Below are 14,963 nucleotides of genomic sequence, written 5' to 3'. Positions count from 1 at the left end.
GAATGCTAGGAAAGTGGTTCAAATTACCTTGAGCTATATTTTTATGGGCCATTTGTTACTAAAAAATTACACTTAGTACATTTATTAAGTAAAATTACACAAATGTATATCTAGAATAATAAATTCATTAAAATGGTGTCTTTCTTACGTTCTATTTTACTGAATAACCTTTTGTATAAATTACTGTCCCGTTTTGTGCTTTTGGTTTGAGATGAATATCATGCTATTATTCAAAACAAGGTGAAACTCTAAAAGAAACATATTTGCTCACGCTGGCAATTACAACTGGACATTGGATCAACAGTGCTTGATCAATTTAAGCTTGCCTCCTTAAAAATAAAAAATAAAAGAACAAGTTAAAAATTTACCAAAGTTAAAATCACTTCTAGAAAAGAATATAAAGTTGTAGTAGTAGACGCCTCTGAAAATGGATGGGGTGCAGAATTAAGAGTAAAACTATATGAAGAAGCTTATTTAAATACTGAACAATTATGCAGATACACCTCTGGTAGCTTTTGACAATTACCTTCAAGCATGACTTCTCTAGATTATGAAATATTAGAAGTTTATTAGAACATTTTAGAATCACCTATAAACTTTTAATAAGTACATGAATCACCTAAAATATATGTAGATTTTTCTAGAATTCTATAAACTTTTTCTTGATACATTTTTAAGGATTATGCTATAGATATTTGTAAATCTATGATACTATTCATTATTTTATTTTCAGAATGTAATTCATGTTTAAAATTTTTAGAAAATTTACATATAAATTTATGATGATATGAGGAAATAATATTTTTATTTTTATTTTATGTTTCTAAATTTAACCATTCAATGTTTTGTTTAGATTCCATTTTAAATTTAAAATTTTTATCAAAAAAACCCTAAACCCTAAAAAAACCCTAAACCCTGAACCCTAAACCAATGATTAGGTTTAGGTTTATTTATATAATGTTTCTAAATTTAACCATTCAATGTTTTGTTTAGATTCCATTTTAAATTTAAAATTTTTATCAGAGTAATAATCTAAATCTAATGCCTAAACCCACCACGCTTCCGCGAATTTAAAATTAATTCTGAATTAAATTCTAAGGTTAAATTTAAAATTAATTTTAAATGATTAGGCTCTGACACCTAAGCCTAACCAAAAAGATGTGTATGCGTTAGCATTAGGCTAATTTTCGAAATCTTAGAGTGTATGAGACAAGTCAAAATATCAAGAATCTTAGAACTCAGTCATGCGCTGAAGTTACTTATCATTTTTTCGTGTTAACCAAATAGTGAAATAGTTTCAGTTTTCCTGTGCCCATTTATCACTTTGTGGTCTTACATTCAACAAATATGCCCAATGGATGCCATCTCATAACTTAATCTTAGGCGTTTTAAGCCTGTTCCCTTCCAGTCATAGGAATCCTTTTGTTGAAACTCCCAAGTTGTGTGCGTGTGCATTATATTGATTATTATTGTATTGCTTTATCCTTGTATATCATCTCAAGTCATAAATTACATGTGCTTGCGTTGTTATAAATGCGTTATTTTTCTTACTTGTTCACCAGTTGAAAGATGGGAGGGAGCAGTGTTTTTATTGGCAGTGGTACTATTTCATGCATTTATTCTTTTGAATTCTTAGGTCATAAGCATAATGTAATTGAATCCTGGCTTATGATACCTGCAAAGGTGGGTGAAGTGACTTTTAGGCCAGAAAGCCGGAGGGTTGTGGCAGGTAATTGCTAATTTCTGGTTATGTATGAGATGTCTTTTGTCACAATTCACTTATTAATATATATATATATATATATGTATATATATATATATATATATATATATAGATTTAGAATGTAACTGCAGTTCAATATGTTCTTGGTTTTCATAGGATCTATATATGTAGAATGAGGATCATAGCACGTGCTCAGCTCACTCATTTTCAGTATGGTCTCTAGTTTTTTACAATAAAATATGTGACTTTGGCCCACTGCTGCCTCATACAAAGTTGCATCTCTTGTATGAAGAGGTTGCGTTAGAAAATGCCTGGACTTTGTTTGTGCGGGAAAAAAATTATCATGTTGAATATACCCTTCTTTGTCTGAAATTTCTCGTTTTTCGTATTTTTTCATATGCATTATTGTTGAATTGTGTTTCTTGTTCAGTGACGAATAATTTTTTTCCTGCTATTTACAGAATCATTGTGTTCTAGTGAAGAAAAACTTCCAGGCATGCAACGCCATGGGCCGCTCCATGAAAATTCACAATTGTATTTTGATAGGGCTGCTGCTGGGACAGAGACATTGTATATAAATTTAGTCGATTCCAGATCTTCTGAAAATGCTGTTTCAAAACTGCCACCTGTTAGTCATCTTGATATGAGTGTCATTAAGGATCTACCAGCTGAAATAATTTCAGAAATGAATGTTGCTTACAATGGGAAGTTATATGATCTTATGAAAAAGCATGACGAAGACCAGAAAAATAATGGGATCCTGTTAATCACACCTCCAAAGGTAAATAGCTTCAAGTAACTTAATTTCCATCCCGGTTGCTTTATATTGATGATAAATTAATCTGTTAAGATAAACGACTGGGTTTAAGTAATGCAAATATTTACTTGGTAAATAGGGCAAAGACTGATATCTGAGGTGAGATTAAAAACTTCTTTGGCCTAAATAAATAAACACATCAAATTTTTGCAATGGTGCTTGGAGAGGATTCTTTTAAAGTGTGAATGCTCGCATTAATAAAAGCAAAAGTTACAAAAAGTATGCACCTAAAAGCCTATCATGTACAAAAGTGTGTCCTATCGTCTGTGAGAATAGAAGAAAGTTCACTAGTTTCATTTACATGCTTCAAAAGAGAACTTTCCTCTAGTGCTAGCTTAGCACACATATGGGCGACTTTGTTATACTCTCTGTGTACGAGAAAACAGAACTTTTTTCAAGTTGATAAGAAATGCAAAGTCTGCGGCGGTTTGTGGTAGTTTTGCCAATTACTCTATGACATGATTGATCTCAAATGATGGATTATATTGATATTATCCCCTTCAATGATGAGACCTTTGCACTCAAACTTCCACGCCTCCACAATATTGTGGATTGAGAGAACAGCTTCAAGCACTACTCGTGCACTGTCCCAATGCTCCAATCTTTCCAAGGCAACTAGCCCGATCACATTGTCGTTCCGTATAATGACCCCGGTCTCTGCAACTCCGGGATAGAAACTACATACAATTATTAAATTGACAGGTTCTTATCTGAGGGACACCGTATTTATGTCCCTTGGGTGAAAGGTTTTTGAAAATGAAATAACTCCACTGTTAGGTCCGATCTCATTTTTTTTTCAATATGATGCCTGTCAAGTAATAGGTACAACAATGAACAGATTTACTTGAATTTGAGCATTGATTTTTGTACTATTAATTCATGCAAACCATTGTTTACAACCTACTAGATTGGATGCAACAAAGCTCTTTAAATTGCTGCTTGGTTTGAAGCATTTTGCGTATATAGTTGAAGAAATGCGAGGATTTTGAAGATTTTGGTGATGGTTTGCTGAAACAAAAATCTAAGTAATTTGTTCATGTATTTGGAATTCACATTTTTGTTCTTTTTTGGCATATACAAAAATCATCAAATTCATCACTTTCCCTCCTTGCGCCTGCCACGTGCCTTTCAACCTTGGCCACCACCTCCTGTTGCAATGCCACCTTCCCTCTTTTGGGATTTCTGAAGTGCAACATAACCGCCCCCTTCTTTTGATTTGCATCTTCATCACTTTCCCTCCTTGCGCCTGCCACGTGCCTGTCAACCTTGGCCACCACCTCTTGTTGCAATGCCACCTTCCCTCTTTTGGGATTTCTAAAGTGCAAAATAACCGCCCCCTTCTTTTGATTTGCATCCAATCAAACAATTTACATATTTCTAGAATACATTTATTTGTTTTAAAACTCATGAATTTTATATTCTTCTTCCAAATGACGCACAAACTAAAGAATGTTGGAACCTTTCTGAACCTTTCTACACAATTGATTATAGCTTTCCTGATGCGAACTTGAAATGTGCGTGATAGTTTTGATTGCTATGGATGCAAAAGTTTGTATAGAAAACTAATGATGGATTAGCGTTGCTTTGTTTCCTAATTGGTGATGGACCCTTGATGCTACTTTTCTTTTATGTTTTTTTTCCTTCTCTCCAATTTTCATTTGAATTGCTTGAGACTTACCTGAATTCAAACTTACTGGAGACATAAATGAATTAGATTTTTAAGAGGAAATTTGATGACGATGGACAATAAGAATGCTATGTAAATTTATGTGAAATTGTTCTTCACAAATTGATTGAGCTGGATCAGCTAAACAATATGACTTGATGCTAGTGTATTGATATGAACTGTTGGTTGATCTTTAAGAATTTTTTTTTAATTTTCAAAATAAAATGAGATTAACTAATAAAACCAGAATCAACTCTCCTAATCGCATCATCAGATGGTCGAAATTTAATGTGACCAAACCATCTAAGAGGTCTTTCTCTAATTTTGTCCGTCACAGGAGCTACACCAGCCTTATCACGGAGATCTTAATTTCACATTTTGTCTCTAAGTGTAAAGCCACTCATCCACCTAATCATTCTCATCTCAACAACATATGATTCTCTTTTAAAGGCCAACATTCAGCACCATAGAGCATTGCAGGTCTCACAACCATGTTATAAAATTTTCCTTTCAGTCTAAGTGGTACTTTTTTGTCACACAAAAGGCCCTAAGCATTCCTCCACTTCAACCAACAAACTTGAATTATACTATTAGCATCCCCATCAATATCACCGTCACTTTGAACAACGGACCCAAGATATCTAAGTCGTTCACACCTTTTAATAATTTGATCACCCAAAGTCACACTTCTGTCACTAGAGCTACTACTACTAAAATTACATTCCTTGTATTCAGTTTTAATTCTACTTAAATGAAGGCCTTTAGACTCTAATGAAGACCTCAATAATTCAAGTTTTTCCTCGGATTTTTCTCTCGTTTTATCCATAAAATTACATTCCTTGTATTCAGTTTTAATTCTACTGAAATGAAGGCCTTTAGACTCTAATGAAGACTTCAATAATTCAAGTTTTTCCTCAGATTTTTCTCTCGTTTTATCCACTCGTTTTATCCATGAGAAATATATCATCAGCAGAAAACATACACCAAGATACATCCTTCTGTAGATGTCTTGTATGATCCATAACTAAAGCAAAAAGATATGGGCTTAAAACCAATCCCTGTTGTACTCCAACAGAGATAGGAAAATATTTGGTCAATCTTCCTTCAATTTGAACACAGTAAGAGCTCTAGTATACATATCTTTAATGACTTGAATTTAAGTCATATCAACTCCTTTCTTCTCAAGAACTCTCCAAAAGATATCTCTTGGAACCTTTCGTAAGATTTTTCTAATTCAATAAAAATAAAATGTAGATTCTCCTTATTATCTCTAAACTTCTCCATCAAACCTCTAAATAAATGTATAGCTTCCATAGTAGACCTGCCCGACATAATTTCAAATTGATTATGAGAAATCTTTGTAATGCGTCTTAACCTATGTTCAATTACCCTTTCCTATAACTTTAAAGTATGACACATCAACTTAATTCCTCTATAATTTGGACACTCTTGTGGGGACCAAAATACTCTTCCTTAAATATGGGGACCAAAATACTCTTCCTTCACTCCTCATGCATCTTTTTTAGTTTTTAAAATAATATTAAAGAGTTTAGTAAACCAAGAAACTCCCAAATCTCCTAAATATGTCCACACTTCAATTAGGATATCATCAGATCCTACAAAATTTCCACCCTTGGTTTTCATTAAAGCCTCATCAACTTTTTTTTACTAATGCGACAGTAAAAATAAAATATTTATTATTATTCATGATATTAAGATCACTGAGGTTACTTGTATTTTCAGAAATTTCATTAAAAAATTTATTAAAATAACTCACCCACCTATGTTGAATATCTTTTTCTAAGAAAAGTACTTTTTAATTTTGATTTTTAATATACTTTACTTGATTTAAATCTTTTCTTTTCTCTTTGTTTGACTAATGTATATATATGTATATATATTTCACCCTCCTTAGTATTTAATCTATTATAAAGATCATTAAAAGCAGAATTTTTAACGTCACAGATTGTTTTTTTTTTTTGACTCCCTACGAGTCGTTTGATATTTTTTTCATTTCTGTAGTTTTCAGTTCTGTAGACTTTTACATTTAAACAAATTTTTATAACATAACTTCTTATATTTTATCTTTTCTTGCACATTATTATTCCACCACCAACTATTTTTATTTATACAAATTTTTTCTTCTATACAATTTTTTTCTTCTAATTCTCCAAGCATATCTTTTGCTACTTGTTTAATAGTGTTTGTTAATTTATCCCACATGATATTTGTTTCTTCATGAATTAACATTCTAAATTTTGAAATCTTGAATTTTACTCATAAATATAATTTTATTAGTCCTTTAGGTTTCCTCACCTAATTCTACGATGATGAGTCGTAATATTCTTCATTTTACAACTATTCATCTTAAAATCTATAACTAATAAACGATATTGGGTACCTAAATTCTTACTAGGATTGACCTTATAATCTTTATAATCTCGTCGATCTCTTCTTCTCATAAGAAAATTATCAATTTGTGTTTTATTAGATCCAATCTTACAAGTAATAGGATTCTCATCTCTTTTCTTGAATAAATTATTTGTAATAATAAAATCATACGCTAAAGCAAAATCTAAAATAGCTCTACATTCTTCATTAGTTACTCCAAAACTGTAGCCAACATGAGTATTTCTGATGTCTTCTACCACTCTACCGAGATGCCCATTTAAATCTTCTCCGTCTACCACTCTACCGAGATGCCCATTTAAATCTTCTTCGATAAAAATTTTTTCTTCAAATCATTTGTATTAAGTCTTCTAAGTCATTCCAAAATTTATTTTTAGACCCTATATCTAAACCTACTTGTGGAGCATAAGCGCTTATAATATTAATTATCTTAGTATCAATGATAATCTTAAGAGCTATAATTCTATCTCCAACTCTATTAATTTTTACAACATTATCTTTCAAACTCTTATATATAATTACACCTACACCATTTCTAGTGCGACTCTTACCAAAATACCAAAGTTTAAAACCTAAATTATCAATCTCCTTAGCATTTTCTCCAACCCATTTAGTTTTTGAATACATAAGATATTAATTTTCCTATGAATCATAATATCAACTAATTCCATTAATTTACTATTGAAAGTACCTATATTCCAAAAGAGAAATCTAAGGATAATGGAAGAAATTTCATCTAGGCTTAACATTACTATAATTGAATGTTGTGTGCATAATGTCATAATTAGGATACAATCATAATGTTTATGAAGGAAATGAGACTTTTTTGAGTTGTGATGGTGATAATGATTCTGAAGGTGGGTAGCTTAATGTCTTAAAAAATATTTCTTTAAAAAAATTATAATATTTAAAATTTTTATTTGTAGTGTTGAGTACTTGAGCTCAGAATCACTGGCTGTTGTAATTATCATAATCGTTTATCTTTTAATCTAATACTCCTTTTATATTCTATTTTCATTATTTTGTGTCATGTTTAAATTGTGTGTTGTACCACTATGACCATTGAAAAGTTTGGGAACATCTAGTTGAGTGCTCCCTGTACAGAGGCGACGAAATCTATATATTAACTAGAACTTTACCCACATTAGGTCTAGGAAGATGAGCATTGGCATCAACTTACAGATTTTTGCCATACGTAGAACTCAAAGAATTTAAATTAGATTGAAGTAATGTAGTCAAAGTTGAGGAAATGAAGTCTATATTGGAGTATTATGAGGTTTGTTTTGGTGATTCAAAGTGAGGAGAGCACTTTAATTTATGCATCAGATAATCACGCGTGTAATAGGCTGTTTAGAAAATAGCTTAGAGTAGTCTCTTTCTATCAATTGTTGGTAATAACATGAAGTGGATCAAGAAAACTAATGCAATATTGCTTAACAAATGCAAGGCTATCATTAATGCACTTATATTCTCTAATGAGAACGAACTTATTCTAAAGATGGAGAAAGGAATCACTAGGTTGAGGAAATGAAGTCTATATTGGAGTATTATGAGGTTTGTTTTGGTGATTCAAAGTGAGGAGACCACTTTAATTTATTCATCAGATAATCACACGTGTAATATGCTGTTTAGAAAATAGCTTAGAGTAGTCTCTTTCTATCAATTGTTGGTAATAACATGAAGTGGATCAAGAAAACTAATGCAATATTGCTTAACAAATGCAAGGCTATCATTAATGCACTTATATTCTCTAATGAGAACGAACTTATTCTAAAGATGGAGAAAGGAATCACTAGGTTTAAAATCTAAGATTTAGTGAAAGTAAGAGATGATTTTCTCTGAATATAGAGTCTATTATATTGTGAAAAGTTTGAATCTTGACAAAAAGATAATGGGAATTGGATTGTTGGTGTTCTTTGGGATTCAGAAGTAAATACTCCAACAATCTTAGTGAAAGATCGAGTTCTGGTTGAAACTGAAATAGTAGCTTTAGCAGTATGAGCAATAATTGGAACTGCATGAAAAACATTTGGCATTAGGATCGATGGCAATAATGGAACACCATTGTCAGGAAAAAAGACCTCAGGAGTGGGCAACGATGATGAAGTCAAGTGCGCGTGATTTTACTTTCTTTACTTCTTTGAAGCAAGTTTTTTTTTGTGCATACATCACATGAATGTAACAGAGCCGCTCATTTTTGTACCAAGCACGCCCCTAGTGGTTCTTTTGTTTTGATGCATACAAATGATGTTAGGGAACTCTACTGTACTTGTAGATGATATGCCTCTCTTTTGTACATCATAAATGCATACTTGCATAGTGTTTGTACAGATTACTTATAAAATTATGTCGTGTTCGGCTTGTTTGCTTAACGAGCCGAACACGAGTCGTTCACGAACAAAGAATCGTTTTGGCAACCCTAATTACGTAGCCATAAGATATTAAGGATTGGGGCAAGATTTAAAACATCATTTAAATCTAATTTAATAATTTAATACTTTTAATTGATTATAAATCTTTGTAGCAGTCAATTAAATTTAAAAAAAATTCTACTCATCAAAGATGTATATATATTTTTTTAGTGTACTAAGATGTATATATGTATATATATATTGAAAAGTCCAAGGGCTGATTTTATTAAAATAGAAATGATACATAAAGGTTGTATGACGGAGCCCAAAAGAGATACCCCGTCCATGCGATACAAATACAATAATACCCCTAACAAAAAGATACAGATAGACTCAATAAAAAGTAAAATAAATTTAAAACATGCAGAAAACAAGTAGCTAGGGATGGGCCAGTTTAAGTCCTGCCTCTTCCCCTAGTTTTAGGAGCGGAGCCAGATAATAAAATTTGAAATTATATATAAATGATTATTATATGTTCATTTAGAAATAAATTATTGATACATGCATTAGTATATATCATATTGCTTATAAAATTATAAAAAACCAACATGTTATAAGATTTCTTATAGACTTGCATGCATATTGAATTATTTTCCCTGGATTACTTTAATTTAGAAGTGTAATCACTCATGGGTTATCTTTAGATTACTCGTTATGTTATTTTAATATTATTTTTTGGTTTTACACATTTAAACATGAATAAAAGAGGAACAAATATGTACAAGAGGCGTGAACAACCAGAAAAGTATAAATTTTTATTACTTTCTTTAATGGATCTTTCATGATTATTTGAATATTAAATTGTTAGTGATAGAATTAGTCTAGCCATGAATCGATTTCTATCGTTCAACTTTCTGATCATCCGATCTCATCTTGGTTAACTCCACGCCCCTGGCGGGGTCGTGACAATTTTTCTTGGATTCTTTAAATGTGTAGATCGCTAACTGGTGTGTCGATCGGAGCCGACGGGGCATTATCGGCCAAGGGTATGTAAGATGTGATTGACTGTGATCATCACAAAGACAGAAATATATGTAAAGAATATAAAGTAAAAGTAAAGTTAAGATAAATGCATATAAATGATTATTGTATGTTCATTTAGAAAAAAAGTTATTGATACATATATTAGTATATATCAGATTATTTATAAAATTATGAAAAATCAGCATATTATAACATTTCTTATAGACTTGCATGGATATTGAATTATTTTCATTTGATTACTTTAGTTTAGAAGTGTAATACTCATGTGTTATCATTAGATTACTCGTTATGTTGCTTTAATACTATTTTAAGGTTTTTCACATTTGAATAACATGAATAAAAGAGAAACAAATATGTACAGAGGCGTGAACAACCAGAAAAGTATAAATTTTTATTGTTTTCTTTAATGGCTTTTTCATGTATTATTTGAATATTAAATTTTTAGTGATAGAATTAGTATAGTAGTGAATTGATTTCTATCGTCTATCTGTCAGATCGTCCTTTCTCATCTTGGTTAACTCCAACCCCCTGGCTGGGTCGTGACAATTTTTCTTGGATTCTTTAAATGTGTAAATCGCTAACCATTGTGCCGACAAGAGCCGACGGGGCATTATCGACCAAGTCCATGTAAGATGTAGTTGACGGTGACCATCACAAAATCAGAAAGGTATGTAAAGTTTTCTTGGATTCTTTAAATGTGTAAATCGCTAACCGTTGTGCCGACAAGAGCCGACAGGACATTATCGACCAAGTGCATGTAAGATGTAGTTGACGGTGACCATCACCAAATCAGAAATGTATGTAAAAAATATAAAGTAAAATTAAAGTTAAGATAAATACATTTAAATGATTTTTATTTGTTCATTTAGAAAAAAAGTGATTGATACATGCATTAGTATATATCAGATTGCTTTTAAAATTATGAAAAAACAACATATTATAAGATTTCTTATAGACTTGCATGCATATTGAATTATTTTCCTTATATTACTTTAGTTTAGAAGTGTAATTACTCATAGGTTATCTTTATATTACTCATTATGTTGTTTTAATCCTATTTTTAGGTTTTACGCATCTAAACAACATGAATAAAAGAGGAACAAATATGTACAGGAGGCGTGAGCAACCAGAAAGGGATAAATTTTTATTGCTTTCTTTGATGGCTCTTTCATGTATTATTTGAAAATTAAATTGTTAGTGATAGAATTAATATAGCCATGAATTGATTTCTATCATCCAACTGTCTGATCGTCTGTTCTTATCTTGGTTAACTCCTAGCCCCTGACAGGGCCGTGACAATTTTTCTTGGCTCATTTGTTGCAAACAATCAAAGTTGGTTATTGTTGTAATTTTATGCGAGTAGTACTCTTCATTACTGTGATCTCACTAAGGCTGTTTATATGAACCAGTCATCTTAAAATGTTACCTATGAGAGACCAAGCTCAATAAGGCTATAGGTACACAAAGACTGATATTTAACTTGGTATGTTTGCAAAGTTCTTGCTGGGGTTGGCCTTAGACTGATATTTAACTTGGTATGTTTGCAAAGTTCTTCCTGGGGTTGGCCTTTTTGACAGATGCATTTTATTTGGATCTATCTATTTTTTGTTGCAAAGATGTTGGTCATCCTAAATGTTTTTTGAGAATTGAGCTTGACAATAACAAAAATAGGGCTTTCTTCATTGAAAATACATTATTCATCTCCTATAGGAGATTGAGCTTTAGGTTTCAAACCTGTTCAGACTTTCATAAACTCTTAAAAATATTGCTACTGAAGAAGAGATGATTGAGCATGTTTCTTTTTATTGAAGGTGGAAGATTTTGATTATGGAAAATTCACATTTGGGTACCATATATTTATGGGAAGCAACCTATTCACACGAAATAGCATGAAATTAATTGTCATTTCTACATCAAGTCTTAAGATAGAATACAATGTCAAGACACACCCCTCTTGAGAATTTTTTTTTTTTTACAATACAATCCATGGTCTTACAATTTGACATTTGTGTTGCTCTTTGGATTGCTATTAATCCTATGTTCTATGAAAGAATCAACCACATTGAAGTTAATTGTTACTGTATTAGAGATTTATTTTTCTTAAAAAGGGTCATTACTCATGATTCATGCTTAGAACAGTTTAGCCTGTATATTCTTCAAAGTATTGGGTTCACTCATTTTTCAAAACTATGTAATAAATTGAAGTTGGTTGTTTTTTATTTACATGCCAAAGGTTAATGTAGAATCCATGATATCACATCAAAAATATCGGCCTACCAAAATAGCTAGTTTCATTCAGCAAATTTCATTTGATGATATATAACTGGAGATGTTTTAGTTATGGAACCGCCATCCTTCCCATACAGTTATCACCATTAAGTGGCATAATGACGATTTAATTTACTGATTAAATGCTATTTAATCCAAAGCATCGTACAATGACTCAGTTTTGTGCTCAGTAACAATTGTTAACTATCAGCACCTTATACTCTTTCATACCTTCACATTTTTTTCACAAAGTATTAGATTTACAATCTTAAGTCAACAGTTTAAATCTTTTCCCTGGTAGGTTATTGGAGGAAAGAAACTTGAACCTGATGCAACTAACACCTCAGGTAGATCCTCATGTGAGTTAATTAAGCCAAAGAAAGCAGAGGTATTTCTCTAACACCTCAGGTAGATCCTCATGTGAGTTAATTAATCCAAAGAAAGCAGAGGTAAATTTTCATTGCAATATCGTTTGCTGATTGCATTGGCAGTTTTGTTAATGTTTTATTTATTTATTTACTTATTTTGCCATTCCTTTAAAGGCTTTTGAAATGATGCTTCATCAAGTTGAGAAGCCAGAAGTTTCATGCTCGAATTTGAATATCTTGCAAATGAAGTCAACCACGTGTACTGATCCATTGGATTGGGCTTCTGGCCATTCAAGTAAAGCTGTTTTACTTGCGCAAAATATTTCTGATGATACTAACTTGGATAAATCTGTTTCTAGACAAGGAGTTCTATGTCATTCAGCGAGTGTTGCTGGTGATAGCCTTTGGAACATTCCTAAGGATATAGAATCTGGGGTGTCTGAGAAATTTAAAAATAATCTATGGTCAGGAAGTCCTCCGAAATGGGTTGAGAAGTTTGAAGTTAGCAATTATTTGATATTAAATCTCATTGCGCAGTTGTACACTAAATTTGGGGCAGTCGGCCTTCTTTCTCCTACTTTGCAATCGCTAATTTCTCTTTATCCTTTCATTTTGGGCTCAAACGGTGATGAACCTGATGAACCTCGTTTATACTTGTGTGAGCTTCTATTGCAGTACATTAATCATAAGATCGACTCAGATATTGAGGAACTCTACCTTTGTTGCCGCTTGCTTGAGAGGTAACTTGTAATTTTTTGTTACTTATTTCTCTTCAAATTTCTTTAGTTATTTTTTTATTGTTTATTATGATGATGATGTTCTTTTTGGTAGCTTACTGTGCCCCTTTGCATTATTCAATGAATTTGATCGTATGCATTAATTGAAGTGAATTTATTTGTTTTGCTTTACAGGATACCGTGTTCAGGAAAAACTACTGATGAGGACACAAATTTCCATTAGGTTGTGAACTTAATTGAAGACCTAGTGTGAAATAACGTTAAATTGTGTCAAGAGATCAAAACAAACAACCAAATAGGATGTAGATGAGATTACTCCTGCTGATATTTGCAGTAAATCTACTATTTTGAAAAAACAAATTTTTTTCGTCATTTATTTATTGGTTGCATGGAATGACATAACCTAAAGAAATGATATATTTATTATTTGAAAGCAAAAATTTATAACTTAGGCAATGATACGGGTATACGGAGGGCATTTACCAAAACAATGTTAAGAGCAAAAGGAAAATGCAATAACACAGTGGAAGGTTCAAATATTTTATTTTAATCGTCTTGGTTGAAATCTAGTATAAAATTGGTGATTGTTGATGATTTTTTTTGCATTCTAATATAAAGAACATGAATTCTTCAATGTACTAGAGATTCAACACTTTGAATTTTCTAATTTGAATAAAAAAATGTCTGTAATAAATAATCATCTTATTTTTTTTATCAAATGTGAAGCAATTGACAAGCTCCAAGAACTTGTGAAATATTTTCGGCGATTGTATCAGCAGCTAGAGGAGCAACCCATATTATCTTGATGGGAGTTTAAATTTGATTTGATGTTTTGAGAGCAAGTCTAAATAGTTGGACGGGGGATCTTCAACCAACGGTGCAAGAGGATCATTATTAGCATCACTTGAAAGTTCATGCAATTGAGATTAAGAATTCTTTAGTTTGGGACGAGCCATATTAAAATCAAAGAATTTATGCTGAAATTATGTTAAGTATATGTCAAGGAGAATAGAATGATAGTATGCTTTCAAATTTCTCCTTCTGCCAATATTCAAAATGATAGTGATTCAATCTACAGCTTCTTTAGAATAGAATGATAGTATGCTTTCAAATTTCTCCTGCCAATATTCAAATGATAGTGATTCAATCTACAGCTTCTTTTGACAAATGAATGTAATATAGACTTAGTGGTCATTTGAGGCTTAATAAAATAAGCAGTTGTTGCTTCCAATTGAAAAGTTTTCAGAAAATTGAAATCATGCAGCATAATATAGGTTTGTTGTAAAATGTGATCCAAACTAGAATGATAACATATTCCACATAACAATCAGAATGGGAGGATCTTTTACAATATGCATCAGGAGGTCATTGATGCAGTATGATGCTATGAGAAAAGCTTGATGAAATCTCATTAGAATCCAATTAAGTATACCCTATTAGCTGTAAGTCGGATAACAAGAATTTGGGAATTTTCTCAAGGCTAGGGAAACTCATAGAAAATTTGTCAATATGCAAGAGAACAAGCGGTTTAACAAATATAATAATCTCATTAGAATTTAGAATATAGGAGAGCAGGTTTG

General features: G+C 31.7%; 1 protein-coding gene across 4 annotated transcripts in view; it reads left to right on the top strand.

Moving 5' to 3' along the window:
* The window catches only part of LOC110022247 (DNA repair protein REV1), a 181,257-nt gene that overhangs the window by 139,864 nt on the left and 26,430 nt on the right, over positions 1–14,963 (top strand). For 3 of the 4 annotated variants that reach the window (XM_020721107.1, XM_020721093.1, XM_020721101.1), the window contains exons 17-20: positions 1,637–1,729; positions 2,185–2,504; positions 12,580–12,666; positions 12,821–13,386. In XM_020721107.1, coding sequence (XP_020576766.1) covers positions 1,637–1,729; positions 2,185–2,504; positions 12,580–12,666; positions 12,821–13,386 — 1,066 coding nt within the window. Of the gene's footprint in view, positions 1–1,636; positions 1,730–2,184; positions 2,505–12,579; positions 12,667–12,820; positions 13,387–13,557; positions 13,855–14,963 lie in introns of those variants that run through there. The other variant, XM_020721114.1, reaches the window with a different exon arrangement.

Source organism: Phalaenopsis equestris, unplaced genomic scaffold, assembly GCF_001263595.1.
Source record: "Phalaenopsis equestris unplaced genomic scaffold, ASM126359v1 Scaffold000002, whole genome shotgun sequence".
In the NCBI taxonomy this organism is placed as follows: Eukaryota; Viridiplantae; Streptophyta; class Magnoliopsida; order Asparagales; family Orchidaceae; genus Phalaenopsis; species Phalaenopsis equestris.
The sequence above is the reverse complement of the archived record's forward strand: the minus strand, read 5'-3'. Positions and strand labels throughout refer to the sequence as shown.